At 37.1% G+C, this 15,755-nt stretch overlaps 1 protein-coding gene across 1 annotated transcript in view; it reads left to right on the top strand.

Moving 5' to 3' along the window:
• The first annotated feature begins 2,553 nt into the window (after positions 1–2,553).
• LOC149718252 (fatty acyl-CoA hydrolase precursor, medium chain-like) overlaps positions 2,554–15,755 on the top strand; it is a 32,400-nt gene continuing 19,198 nt past the window's right edge. Inside the window, exons 1-2 of the mRNA XM_089838734.1 lie at positions 2,554–3,016; positions 13,018–13,212. Coding sequence (XP_089694860.1) covers positions 2,729–3,016; positions 13,018–13,212 — 483 coding nt within the window. The 5' untranslated portion in view covers positions 2,554–2,728. The remainder of the gene's footprint in view (positions 3,017–13,017; positions 13,213–15,755) is intronic.

Raw genomic sequence — 15,755 nt, 5'->3', positions numbered from 1 at the left:
TATTCCATTTTGAAGTGTTATTACTCTGGTCCTATAAGAGATACGGGTAAATCCTTTGAGTGGCTTATGGAAATTCTTCGTCTCTTTCCAACGATCCTTAATACTTGTTGGTTCAACAATTAATCAGGGCTCGAGTAATTAACCAAATATTCAAAAGAAAGTAGTAATTCACATCATCTAAATCCTTAATGTACCTCCACTTGGAGTGTTACAATTCTGGTTCAGGGAAATACTATGCTTTCAAACGATCCCTAACTCTTTCGGGTTACAACAATAAATGTTCGAGTAAATAAGGTTCTAAACAAATATGCCTTTCTTCTACAAGATATTTTTTAATAATACCATAACTTTCTGGTATAGCTTTTTCATTTAGCAGGTATTAAAAAACCGTTTATGCAATGGCCGGAATGGGGCACTTAAGTGAAAACGAAAGAGAGACAGAAAGAAAAAAATTATTTTAAAATTATTTCTCCTTTCTTGACTGTAGGGGTTTTCCTCTCTAAAGCACCGCCTCCTAACCTTTCTTTAAATAAAATTAGCACCAGCTGTTGCGAGGACTTTCCGAACGAAATAAAAAGGAAAGGGTTTCTTTCCATAAATTATGATTTAAAAGAAAGTTTAAAAGCTATGATTTCCGATTTTTCTTCCTACTATTTTTAAAATTTGATCTTATAAATGATTTTGTAAAGACCTTATGTCAAGCACTTTCACTGTAATTGAAAACTAGTCTACGCAATTAGGCCTAAGGTTTAGCTTAAATTCTTCAGATATTTAAAATTAGGCTTAACTGTCCCGACATTTTAAAAAGTAGGCTTAGCTTAACTAGCACGAGATGTTTAAAAGTAGGCTTAACTTGAAATAAATAGCACGAAATGTTTAAAAGTAGGCTTAGCTTATTGAACTATCACGATTCACGAGTTGTTTAAAAGTAGACTTAACTTCGATTTTGATGACCTGTTTCAAATTAGGCTTAACTACATACTGGTTTTGAAACTAGGCTTAGCAACCAATAGGGATTAATAAAGAGATTGAGATGCTTTTTATGCTATGACCTATGATTCTTAAACGGTCAAAATATAGTTTCTGACCTAATTTACATAATAATAATATAAAAGCGGATATATCAAGCCTTTTAGGGAGCAGTTAACGGTTCCTTTTGGGTGTAATATACAGAGATATATTACGAAATCATGTCTTATAGGCTATGAAACTCTTAAGCCTAACAAAACAAAAGTTATTCCAGAGTTTTACCATCCCCAAAACTGTAATAAAACGTTTGCAACCTTCTAAGAAAATAGAACCTCATAAACGCCATAGAAAACCCATAACAAGAAGTACAATAAACCATCCTAAGCTTTTTATTTCTTACTTCAAGCCAAATAAAAAGAAAAACGAGGTCATTTTCTCATTAACGCCCATACTAAACGCTATAACCTATTCCATCCATAGCCAAGGCTTAAGGATGATTTGAGGCAAAAAACGCGAAAAAGGCGCGCACCTTGCTTCTCTCTCGTGAGGCGGGCTTTGATCTCTGGCTGGCGGGAAAAAAAAAGTATCTCATTACATTAATGTTCCGTTTCGGAATTCTGCCTCTTAAAGAAGAGTTGGCGGGAATTACCGGTATAATGGAGAGATGGGGGTTCCGTATTTGACTAATTGATTTATTAGAAAACGCTCATCCCGAAAATTGGGGTATTATTAAGCCGAAAATAGGGTTACCAAGTACAATGGCTTCATTAGGGAAAAAGCCTAAAATAACGAGCCTGGATTATTTTTCAAGAATTGTTAGCTCAAGTTTTTGAACGTCATAACCCGATGTTGGAAACGTTTCCGGGAAACATCCTTTGAAGGGTTGGTAGACCTAATTTATCTCTATCTAAAGATACCAAATACTTCAGAATAAATTAATCAGGGCTCGAGATATAGGTTTATTTGCGTGGATTGGATTAGCAGCAAAGGCAAATTAAAATAACAGAAGGTGAGCAAGAGGTTAATGAAAGGGACGTAGCCGTATTTCTTTCTTTCTAACTTCATTGGTCGACCAATCAGCGTATTCTTTATACATACGTAGCAGACGCTTTTTTATTGCCTCATGCATTGTACTTTCCCTTATTTCTATTTGCCTTTGTCCCTGCGAATGCAGCTTTACTTTCTCTCAAGTTTCGTGTATTTGGGGCGTTCTAAATCTCTCTATGCTGGAATTCCATCTTTACTCTAGTTTTCTCTGTATAGCACAACGTATATATCTACACTCCACCAGGCAGCAACAGTGCGGCAGCAGTCGAAGGCAAAAGCGAGCCAGGAAATAAGCCCAGAAAACATAGGAGGCGAAGAACTAGCCCCCCTATCCGTCCGTTTTGAGTCGTTTTCCAGCCTAGTAGTATCGATTTAAACCGCCGCTAGCAGCAGTGTTGAGCAGTCGAGCCTGACTCTGCTAGTTTTGGGAGATCTCTCCTTGTCCTTACCAATGCATTTCGGTGTCCTATCGCGGTCCCGCAACACCTAGGACCTAGATGGTCCCAAAAACCTGGGATAGATCAACTCCGAAAACAAACGCATTGCGATTAACCCCAACTTATTACATCTGAAACTCAAAAGCGCGCGCTTTCATCCTTTTTTTCCCGCCAAATTTTCTAAATTAAGAATTCTTAGCCAATCGCTACGGCGTGCGGCGGAAGCGGTTATTATTCTGGCTCGTTATTATAAAACTGGATTAGGATTAGTAGCCATGTTCCTAATCCTGACAGCTTTGTTCCAAGCCACTTTGCTCTTCACGGACGCTACCAAAGAAAGAAACGGAGCCACTTCCGGTTCGGACACTTACGACGAAGAAACCCCGGCAGCTTTATGGCCATTTGACACTTTTAAGAGGCCAACCCCGGATCAAATGGTCACCGCCAAAGTGGACGGAGGTACTGTTAGAGGAAAATACATATCTTTGCCGAATGGACAGAAAATCGAAGCATACTTGGGGATTCCTTACGCTGAACCACCGATAAATAAACTAAGATTTCAGGTATGAGACAATTTTTACTTATTCGTAAGAAACATATGACAAGTTGACAACAATAACCATGACAAACACGTATTGAAATGTTACGTTTAAGATTAAACATTATTTCTGTCAACCCAAATTGTTATATAATTTGTTAGCTCAGAACGAACTATAGAGGCTTAGAATGGAAACAATTAACTCATGGAGGGTGAACTGATAAGCCAATAAGTACAAACACCCTCCAAGGAGTACTTAATAATTTTAAAGGTTACCCCATCTTGTCTTACCCATCACCACGTTTTCATGAATTCAAAACTCCTATCATGGGAACAATCCTTAATAGGGTTTCCACTGACTTTTGACCCATCTAGTTGAGTCAAAAGTTGTTCGCCTGAAAAGGCCTTTAGAGTGAGCACCTCCGAGGGTTAAGTTTAACATACATGCCACTATCCCTTTAATAAACACATTTCACCCTTGGTATATCACGTCGGTACAGTTACAATACTTTTAAAGAAATATTCGTCCGAGATGCATAGCCAATCAGAGCGAAAGAATCTTAGTACGTTGCCTACGGAATAAGAATTCTTATTCCGTAGGCAACGCTTAGTAAGAGATAGGGGCAATATCATTATACTCTTTGAGAGGCTTGTAAATCCATTAAAATGATTGTATAAATATCAAGCGAAAATCGATTGGGAATTTCAAATACCTCAAATACTATTATTCATATCCAGAGAAATGCGGGGTTATGAAATAAATTCCGGATATTTATTCTGCAGATGCGTTTTCAAATAATAATAATAAAAATAGGGAAAACAAAACTATATAGTCCTTGAATGGCTTAGAAGTTACCAATCTTTCCACGATTTTTCTATGGGAATTAGGGTCATTTCTTTGCCACTAAAACACTATATTAGCATATATATATATATATATTGGATTTTGAAATCGTAAACAATTTCTTAGAAATTCAGATGATTTTTGCGAATTTTAAATAAAATAGTAGCTAGTGTATATTTATTTATTCCTGTTCACGAGCTTATTTTGAAGAATCAAAATATTTGCAAATATGCGAAATTTAAATTTTCCTTTAGAAAAACAAGCTATTTCATATTCTTTTCTTTTCTTTTCTTTTATGGGATTGACTAAATTATTATAAAAGCCGGCGTTCTAAAGTATATGTACAGGGTGTTTCTGATAAGTTTGAAATTAATTAAGGGGATCCTGTTCTTTTGGTTAATCAATTTTGAGTTGAAAATGTATGTAACTTCTATCTATGACATTTTGATTGTCCTATAAGGGATACTGTTTCAAATCGACTTAAGATTGCATCCAGAGTATTTTACGGATGACCCCTTAAATTTAATAAAGAAACTGAACGGACAATGATTTCTTCTAATTTAATTGAGGGGTCATCCCTAAAACACCCCATCAAATCATAATTCTCGAAAACAGTGTCCCTTGTGGTAAACAAAATGGAGATAGATTGAAGTTACATACATTTTCGACTCAAAATCGTTCACTCAAAGAACATCCCCCTTAATTTATGCATGCAGACTTATCAGAAACACCCTGTACATATTAGAAGAACCAACTTAACTTGCCACTATAGAAACAATGGCAGCTTGCATTGCAAAAGAGATTAAAGATATTTCACCTTTGTACTCAGCTGTCATCATTTTGTTCCCCAAACGTCGGAAACGACAAAACAAAATATAAACCTTGTTTTTAATTATAAATAAAAGCTACCTAGGCTACATTAAGCCTTTGCTAAACATTAAACAACCCCGGGATAATCAATAAAATCCAACCCTGTCTGTCTAGTCCGGGGTTTGGTTTAGGACTTACCTTATTTCATTTATAAAAAAGCTTTTCTTTACGTTTACCATTTATTTTCCATGCAGAAATTTCGTAATAAAATACGTGGTTTCGATAAAATGCTCTGCTCATAATCCGCAAGCAGCGCAGATTCCAGCGCGGTTTTTTCGAAACTGCGCGTTTTCTCGTGATTGCACGTGTTTTATCAAAAGCAAATGAAAAAAAAAATAGAAAGTGTGTTACGTACTGGCAGAAGTGAGATGAGACTAGAAGTGAAGGGCTCTAGCATTGATAGTAGATCCTGGCACTAGTGAACAAATTTGAGGATTTTATGCCGCTTCCATCGCGCCCCTACACTAGAGGAAAAAATTGGTCGAGTTCCAAAAACATTTCCTACCCCTTCCCCTCAACCTAAAGCGGCCGAACACGGACGCGGCTCCTTGAATCTAGTTCGGCCGTCTACCACCGCGAGCGTCTCACGTTTTGGAGGGGAAATTCTGAAACCGCCACCAGAGGGCCAACCGTTCTTGTGTTATCAAGAATATTCACTTCTTTGGTTAGCTCAGTACTTCTAGTCTCATCTCACTTCTGGTACTGGGGAGATTAACGAAATCCTTTAGTGGTAGCGTGGTAGTAGTGTATTCCCAGTATGGATTACGAAGTCTTGATTTGATTGGGGCTAGCCGACTCGCGCTGCCTCTAGCGGTGCTTCTAGGCGCGAGGAAAATAGACCATTCCGATTTAACTAAGAGGGAAAGACACGGGGGTAAAACGGTTGCCTTCCATCTCGCTTTTTGGCGCCTGCGCTGTAGTCTTTTTGTATCAAGAGAGTGCATGCGCAGAGACGGATGGTAATGTATCAACCCCCCCTTCTATGTCCCGATATTGAGGGTTACCTACCCCCCTTTTTAGGTCGAAAGGTCTATAACCCAAGCCAAGAAGATGGCCAAGTCCCTGTGCTGTTGGCTTCTCTTCTTGAAATAAGAAATTGTCTATTTTGGGGGAAGTAAATATTACTTTTTCTTTGGTTTTCCTTTCTGCTAGAGCTCACTTTCTGTTGTTATGTAATGTATTTGCCTTTTCCAATACTAACGTAACGTTAGGCCTACCTCTAGGTTGCCTGGAAAAAATGAATATAGGCCCCAAATAGAAGTTTTGTTGCCTTTTTTGCCAGAGATAAGCTTACAGGGGGGCCCATATCGGGGAAGAAAAGCCCCGCAGCCATCCGCCATTGGCCCAAAGAAAAAACCCCCAAGAGAAAAAGTCTAAAAGCCCCTTTCATCCTCAAAGACAAAGGGGTTAAAATGACGATGATTGTCAGAGCTAGGCCCATATTCGTTTAGCTTCCCTTTGAATTTAAAACATTCCTCCATGAATAGTGATTCTTTAAATAGATAGTGTGCATCAAAGAAGTGTTGCCAGTCATTTGCGACGTGTGCAATTCAACCGCCATCTACAACAGACTGAAAAGCTTTTAGAATTCTGTTCGATTCAGTTCCAAACCTGCATTCAGGACATGCTCTAATAACTAATTACTGGCAACCCTGAAGAGCATGCGCAGTTAAAGTTAAGAAGTGGGTCTCTTTTAGCTCTTACGGAATCTGGGGCAACAATGTTTCCATTTTCCAGACGTTTTAGGGAGAACTAAATATTTAATCAGTTTCCTCTGCTAGAAATTAATTCGCCCATATGTTCCATTTTAACCTTCAAGATTACTGCTCAATACTCTAGGGGAGTATTAAATAAATTCTTGATCGTGGGAAATGATTCAAGTCTGTTATAGAACCAATGAATTAGATGGGTCCTCTAAGCCTCGGTGATGGTATAGAGTTACACTGACACAACAAAACCTACGCGGTTATGCCTAAGACATTGAATAGACGAAGCAACTAACGTCACCTTCCTTTATATTGTTATTAGTATTACAAAAGGCGCCACGAGGAGAGAAGGGTGATGTTAATTAAGTAATTTCTAATTATCTTATTTCCCTTGTAAGGAAAGGTGTTACCTTTTTTATTCTTCATGACGTAATTCGATTTCAAGATTAAATTTGGGTGGATAGAACAATCATCTTAGTGGTTAAGCCTAATTCGAGGTTCTAAGGAACTTGTAGTTAAGCCTAATTCTATGGTTCAATCGTACTCGCAGTTAAGCCTAATTCTATGGTTCAATCGTACTCGCAGCTAAGCCTAATCCTATGGTTCTATCGTACCAGGAGTTCATAATAACCCCCCTTCGGGGGGGAAGTATGAAACTGGCCATAGAGCTAATGGTAAAAATCGCGAACAACAAGATTCTGTCGTTGCGCATAGAAAGGATTAGCCTGTTTATGGACATACAACCTTACAGTATATCGTAGTGGTATCTATGCTCCTTGGTTTTCGTTCCAAAACTTCCGTTGGCTGGGATCTCTGTCGAAAAGAAAAATGGCGATATGGTGGACGTAGAAACACGTTGCAATTCTTATATTAAAGATACTGCGAATAATTTTGTCCAAACCGTTATAATTTAACCACGGAATTCTCACTCACACATATCACAACAAAACAATATTGACGATCGTTTAAATGTTTTGTAGAAAACTAGAAACCCCGACTAAAAGCCAACTTCTTAGCCAAGGCTTAATTTACACCGTTCCGACAGAAGCAGACGTGAGCCATTTTCGCTCTCAAAATCACAAGATAAAAATAGTGCTAAACCGGAAGTGTGTAAGTTAATGCGCGTGGGCGCTAAAAAATGGGGTAACTATTTCTTTGGGAGTTAAGCGGTGTATGAATCCGCTGAGCTTTACGGCGAAACTATGTTGTTACGGGCTTTTTAACCAGTTTCGTACTTCGGGTTATTATGAACTCCTGATCGTACTCGCAGTTAAGCCTAATTCTATGGTTCCATTGTACTCATAGTTAAGCCTAATTCTATGGTTCCATTGTACTCGTAGTTAAGCTTAATTCTATGCTTCCATTGTACTCATAGTTAAGCCTAATACTATGATTCCATTGTACTCATAGTTAAGCCTAATTCTATGGTTCCATTGTACTCATAGTTAAGCCTAATTCTATTGTTCCATTGTACTCATAGTTAAGCCTAATTCTATGCTTCCATTGTACTCATAGTTAAGCCTAATTCTATCGCACTTCGCAGATAAGCCTAATTCTATAGCTATATCATTCGTACCCAACCCAATTCTTGTTAAGCCTAATTCAATGGTACTTTCAGTCTTTCCTACTTGTACCTAAGCCTTTAGTTCGAGGGATTAAATTATGACATGGAATGACTCTTCAAATAAATTAACTATAATTAAACTTTGTTGATGTTATTATTAGCGATAAGTGGGCTTAACAATGTTTGGGTTGCGATGATATAAATTTAGGAAGCCATGTAAAAACTTTGTTTACGCGATAACTCAGTCTGCGGCGGCCACAAAATTCGGTCATAAAGGATTTTCCAGTGCCAACAAAAAATAACCGAGAAAAAAAAGATACGGTTTGTTGAAAACCATTATGTCCGGGCAAGATAACTTCAGAAATAAGTAGAAGAAAATACTTGGAAACTTCTATATCAGTATATAAACTCCATTTTTCTCGCGGTAAAAAATACCATCAAGAAACCCTACAATCTACCAAGAAATTCTATTATTTGTTCCCGAAAAAAATGGTTCCTAAATCATGGATCTTACGAATCCTATAGGGGATGGGAAAATTGGACGTTGTCCAGTAAGGAAATGAAATTAGTCTTTGTAAATTTAATTTTAAAACTCACAGTTTTAAGTTATAGGTGTGTGGATGACGTAATATTAGGAACTGCATTTGTTTCTGGTGGTATTTCAAGGTCACAATTTTGATATGAATTAATTATTTTCAAAGTAATCACTGTTTAAAGGTAGGCGCGAGAAGGGGGAGTAAATAATGTCTCCCCTAAGCTCACTGCAATCATAATTTATGATAATTTTGTCTCAAAAAAATTATTTACTTCTTTGCTGGTCCTCTTTAGAATTGCAAAGTCCATAATGTAACTCTACACTGTCTTGTGGCTTCAAATCAACTTTGACACTTTTCAAAATTTAAGGGTTTTCATTTTAAATCAAAATTCTCACTTAGATTGAGTAAATCACTCCTGACTGAATAAATTTATCACTTGACTGAAGTCCGCATGTTAAAATAACAAGAATTTTCATTCTCATAAACTAACCAAGGCTTAATCAATTCAAGACAATCACTAACCAAGGCCTAATAAAGTTTTTTTTTTTTTTTTTTCAAATAAAAATGGAGTTACAGCCTTCTGGCATTAAAATACCATCCCTTTCTAGTCAATTTGAACGTATCAAACTACAACGTGACATATCTCTAAGAACGTCCACGTCAAAAATGTTCAACGCGTTAGGCTTAGCGCGTCGTTTGACACTCGTCGTTAAAAGATACGAGCAGGCAGCCAGGAAAAATCAAAATCAAGAAAAATAAAACTGCTGAACTATATAAAATTTTATCATCCTTCTTGTAGTTGTAGGTTAGTTTTGGGGGTTTTGGGTCCCCCGGGGAGATGCTACAGGACACCCCCTACCGGCCCTAACCAAACTCATCTAGGAAACCTGAGCTATTTTAAAACTAACAGAATGTTTGTACGGGCATTTTCCCAAACACAAAAAGAAGCTGCTTGTACGAGAATACAATAGAAGCGCATTTTGAATGCCTCATAATTATCCTGCTTTATCTCTGAATTTATTCATTCTTTCATGAATATTTTACATTGGGTACAAAAGTAACCTTTTTCACCCAAGAACAAGATAGTATCATAAGTTTATGACACTTCCTATACTTCGTAATGCTAGAGACCTACTGAGAGCTAGTTTTTGCAGGACCAAGTTCCATCTAGGTCCTATTTAGTCTGCATTACTAAGCCTTTGACAGCAGCGCCTCACCAGGCGTATGTCGCTTTACCCTGAATCTATGACCTACCTCACTCACTCACTTCAAAATTACAAGCTCCAGTTTCTAAGTTACCAGACATTACAAACTTATGAAACATATCTTATGAATTTATGCTCAGACGCAGTTATTGCGAATCATACATCACATACACTCTCTACATCCTTACTCTCCATTATTTCTATTTGCCTTTAATACCACTCCATCGGTCGCAACTCAAACTATAACTAAAGGTACCTTGCATGCAAAAATATTCTCATCGTCTACGTAATTTCAACCAATGAAAGAAGTACAAGATTCATTTTTAAAAGAAAGCAATCAGCCAAGCTTCCAGGTATTAGTTATAAAACACTAAACAACACGCTAGTTTCCAGGCAGCTAGGCCCTGTAGATTTCCCTAAAGATTTGGCGCCTAATTTAGGCACCGGCACGAGCGGTCCCTAATTGAAACCAAGTTAAATTGGAGCCAGAGAGAGTGTAAGTTTGCTCGCATTATGAGCTAAGCCTTGCCCATAGAAATTGCCAAGCAACTACAATTTTAATTTGGAAATCTGATAATATCGCTTTATATTAATGGACATTTGAAACTATAGGACGCGGGGATGTTTACTAATGATGCAATTTGGTGTAAAATTCAATTTGGTTCATTTAGGGTTAAGTCAAATTTGAAATATGAATATTTAGGCTTAACGTTTTGGTTTAAAATTCGGAAGCCAACATTTAAGGGGCGAAACGACCTAGGCTTTTCCTACGGGGCCCCTGTAGAAATGTTTTACTGCTGCACATCCGTGTATAAGCTTAAAGGTTTTAATAAATAGGTTTATAAAGAAGGCTTAAGGGTGATTTACATTTTAAATGGTAAACATCGTTAAGCCTATTTTATACCTTGCTTTCTTTAATGGGTATAAATTAGACAGGTTAAGTAATTTAAATTTTTAATTAAAAAGATGAATTGTTGGATAATGTACGTATACTTTGATGGATATATTAGACAAGTTAAGCAAATCTGGTTTAAATATTAAGCGTATTAGATTAAAATCCTGGAATACTCAAAATACACTCCTAGACTTCGTATTGGCAGAAGTTTATAAGTGATATGTTCCATAAGTATGACACTACCTATACTTCGTAATGCTACTGAGAGACTTGCAGCTCCATATAACTAGTTCGAGAACGACGGAAGCGAGAATTGAAGTCCTACACTCGGTGGTTAATTTTGCAGGACTTCCATCTGGTCCTATTTAGTCTGCATTACTAAGCCTTTGACAGCAGCGCCTCACCAGGCGTCTTCGCTTTACCCTGAATCTATGACCTACCTCACTCACTTCATAACAAGCTCTCATTAACCAGTGACAAACTTATGGAACATACCTTATGATTTCTTCAAATTACCTTCTGCTTAACCTCTCCAATATTCTCCGCAATAAGTTCCCCTCCTCTTTCCTCCCAACAAATCCATAAACGTCATTAAGGCGGGCTGTTGCACGTGCACGATCTCGCGTTATTGTTATTATTTCGGGTATCGTTAGGCCTACCTAAATCCAAACCTAAGCCTTGGCCAACAAAAAAATGAGTTTTAATATTAGGAAAACTAGGTACGTGGCACGAAATGAAATCTACAGCGAAAACGTGGCTTTTATATTAGTAATAATAACGATATCTTTATATGATGAAGTCTCTGAGTCAACCTTCTAACATACTTTATTTAAAATACCTCGTTTAAAGTTACGAAGAAAAATGACTATATTTTATTAAAAAAAATATAACTGGTACTACCCAGGTTTACGATATAGTCTTTGAGGGCCTTGGTTTGTAATAAAAATGTACCTATTTTTAAATGAGAGAGCGTAAAGGGTTGAAACAAGTTGATTTTATTCGCTTTAGCATTGGGTTCAAAAAGTTACCAAAACATTTGCGTTGATTTTTAACCAATTTTCAAAGTTCATTCTGGATATTAAGCCTAATAGATCTGAGCTCCAAATTTTCCAGACGCTCTGATTGGATAAAGTTTCAGCCAATCACATAAGGGAACGTGAAAACCCTAATTTTACGAACCGCTGTACTTTTGTCATTGCCAAGGCTTAGTAAAAAATTCAGGCGCATGTGAATCTGACTGGTTTTGAATATTTTCCCCGCTTTTTGCTTTAGCTTCTTTGATTGGCTGAAACTTACTTCCATGGAGATTGGAGACGGTGAGGGTCGGAATTTAAAATTCTAAAGCAAACAAAATAAACTTCTTTGGATCCTTCACGCTCCCTTTAAGCTTAGAAGAAACCAAGGCCCTCAAAGACTATGTAGTCATTTGGGCAGGGCTTTAATAGAGTCAAGAGCCATAAAAATATGAACGACAAAGTATAGAGAGAGATGGGAGCGTAAAAAAAAACTTTCTCGATTTAATATATCGGACGCGGGTCCTAAATTTAGAAATTTTCGAGTCAGGGAAAAATCAAGCAATTAAGCGTGTGGTTCTTGGTTAATTTAATCCTACCTCTTCAATATAGATTTATTTAACAAAAGGGAAGATAAAACGTCCCTCAAAACAAAGGGTGTGGGAGGAAATAACTTCCGAATTTTTTTTTTTTTTAAATTGCCGAAGGCTTAGCGATTTTTCGATAAATATATTGGGTCTCTTACTCTCTTTGCATAAGAGATTATATTTATTTAATTTTCAATACCAATGTTTAAATAATATACTATTCAGAATCAGAAACTCAAGTGGAAAAATATATTAAGATCTTTGTTGACTATAATTTGCATATTTTTCTATTGTTCAATTTTCAATGGCAAGGCTTAGAACGATTTCTATTCCAGATACACAAAGAAAAATATTTCAGGCACTTGAACAATAATTTAGGTAATATATTAAAAATTTTCCATACCAAGGCTTAGATCAACTTTGATATAATGAGAGAAAAATATCCTTAAGCCTTTGTCAACTTTATATTACGTATTTTTGTGTTATTTAACAATGAATCTCAACTATAGTTGACAAACTTGAACTTCACCGAGATACTTCGAGAAAATAATTTTAGGCCTTTGTTGTTTGTTCAAACTTACTTTTCAATGCCAAGGCTTAATGGAAAATATGTCTAACTTTGTTAACTGTACTGTACTATGCATATATATCGGTTATTAGCGTTCAAACTTCATAATTTTATCGAGAAACTAGGGTGAAAATACATTTATACCATTATTCAAATTTCAAACTCGCTTTTCAATGCCAAGGCTTAGTAAAAAAGCAAAATAAATAACTAATACACTACTTGTAAACTTTAATTTCAGGCACCTATACCGAAACAACCTTGGGGCGATAAGACGTTAGATGCCCTTAAATTCGGGCCCCTTTGCTTGCAAGACAGGCAACGACAAGCATGGGATTTGGCAACTGATGAAAACGGACGTAGATATCTCAGAAGGATTATCTTACATCGCTACGAACAGAGTGAAGATTGTCTAACACTCAATATCTACACTAGGGTAAGTTTTATAAAAACCCTATACGTAATACCAGAGGTCCATAAGATATGTTGGCCATAAGTTTGTTACTGATAACTTAGAAACTGGAGCTTCTCATGAAGTGAGTGAGGTAGGTCATAGATTCGAGGTAAAGCGAAGACGCCTGGTGAGGCACTGCTGTCTAATTTGGGCTTAGTAATGCAGACTAAATAGGACCTAGATGGAAGTCCTAGCTGCAAAATTAACTACCACCGAGTGTAGGACTTCAATTCTCGCTTCTCGAACTAGTTATCACGAGCTGCAAGTCTCTCAGTAACATACTTATGGAAGGAACATATCTTATAAACTTATGGTAATTCTCTCTCCATGCAATCCAAAAATTGTGGTTCCCATTTCCCACTAATTATACCTGTCTTAATTGGAACCACTAGAGGTGAAGATATATTTAAACTTAAAGGGTTTGTCCATGAAATATTATTGTTATAAAACCATCTTTCCCTGCAGGGATACCTTCTCTTTAAGCTAAACATTTAGGTTTCTGCATGTAAGAATCTATATAAATTAAGGGACCCTAAGACTTGGCTATAGTGACAAGGTGGGCCCCCAATAGAGGTATGCTGATGGGGTCTCCGTTTTTATTCGCTCGGCTAGGTAATTAATGCCCGTCAAAAGAAAGTGCCTCCCATTGGATGACGCTTGAAAGAACAGCGTAGTAAGAAAATCCCCCCTATACACTATATTCAATACTATCATAGATATCAAAAATAATCATAGGTTTTGCAAATCTTGAACGATACAACAAACCAGGGATAGATTTCATTTTAGAAGTAAGAATGGAGAACAGAGTAGTATCTGGGCGCGCGTCAAAGTCCCGGACCCCCTTCCAAGGGACCGGGGGGGTATGAAAGAAGAGGCGGGTCATAGAGACAGAGGTAAAAAGGAATTACGGTATTTTTCGCCGTCCCCGCATCAGCAACGTCATCAAAACGTACTTTAAGTGAGCCAATAAGATAATTTAAACTTTTCATTATTACGTGTTGGATGGAGGGGCTCTATACTGGGTGGTCTAATACTAACCGTTCTCCATTCCTACTTCTAAAATTAAATCTATCCCTAAACAAGCCGTATTTTTTGGCCATCAGCGACGTAAATCACATCTAAGCCTAACTATGATTATGATTATAAACTCTAATTTATTCTTATCTCTAATATCTATTTGGCCATGCAGGGTGGCTCAAGGAGATTTTTCCAAACTTGTTATCCCTGGACAATTTATCTTCCTATAAGTTAGAAAGGACTTGGGGAGCTGAAAGAGAAGTGGGGAGAAGTTATAGGAGAAACTATAGGTTTTGTGTCCAAGAGCCTGGTTCTTAATTAAGGGGTATATATCACTTTAGCCTGCAGGAATAACTTGAAACAATATCCATCCGAGACGAGGCGACCGCCTACCAGTCTAACGCTTAAGTACCCAGACTGCACCACGCGAGAGGAGAGCTAAGCCTTTCCCCTGATTTGACAAGATCCCTCTTGGCATGTGTTTGTCACATCCATTTTATTTAAAACAATTACAGCCCACCATAAATTAAAAAAGTTTCCTTGAAGTGATTTTCTTTTATGATAAATACACGACCGCGCCTTTTCCCAAAAGTAAATTGTAGTAGGCCTAATGAATGTCACTAAATAATTCTTCATCTTGGCCCTTAAGACTAAACGTTTAAAAAGGTCACGAGGTCACGCGACGAAAAATATTGCTTTTAATTAAGAAATTCTTAAGCCTAATTCGAAACTGGTCTAAATTTAGGCTTAGCGTTTGACATTTTCCACTGTAATATAGATGGAACCGCGGGCTAAGCTCCGAATATAACACTAAGGAAACACGAAGGAATCATTGCTTTGAAGTTGTTAAGCCTAATTTTAAAACACTTAAATTTAGGCTTAGATTTTTCAAGGTTTACTCTAACGCTCACATTCTTATTCTGAAAAAGGGCCTTTGACAACTTTACACATGTGGAAAGACGAAGAAACAATGTTTGTACCTTGGCCTAGTTAAAATTATTAAACCGAAAGTTTGAATTTAGGCTTAGCTTTTGAATCTCGTTTCTCACGCTCTGTTCGAACTTTGAACGTTTATTTTCAATTATTTCTTCAAGATTTAACGCGCGCGCGGGAAAACGTTAAGCCTAATTTAAAAAAGTTTTACATTTAGGCTTAGTTTTACATAGGGCAGCTTCTTCGATGACAACGAAGCTCGTAATATGCCTTGAGACATCTTTAAATCATATTATTCACCGCCCACGTCCTATACCGTAAAAATTCCGATAATATCGATTATGTTCTATATGCAAATTTTGTGTATTATCATCGTTGTGCTTCATCTTTGTATCATAAAAAAAGCCCAAATTTTTATCTCAGCTATATTTCCTTCTTATCAAAGACAAATAGAGATAACAGAGTGTGAGAAAGGCAGTATGGAGGTTAAATGAAAGCCTGATTATAGCGAATTCAATTGGAATGCTCGGGGTTCTCTAGCTGGGAGTGCTGCGTTCCATTGTTAAATCCAGATC

This window comes from Phalangium opilio, unplaced genomic scaffold, assembly GCF_054372755.1.
Source record: "Phalangium opilio isolate 3A_F unplaced genomic scaffold, DU_Popi_V2 ptg000002l_1, whole genome shotgun sequence".
Lineage (NCBI taxonomy): Eukaryota > Metazoa > Arthropoda > Arachnida > Opiliones > Phalangiidae > Phalangium > Phalangium opilio.
The sequence above is the reverse complement of the archived record's forward strand: the minus strand, read 5'-3'. Positions and strand labels throughout refer to the sequence as shown.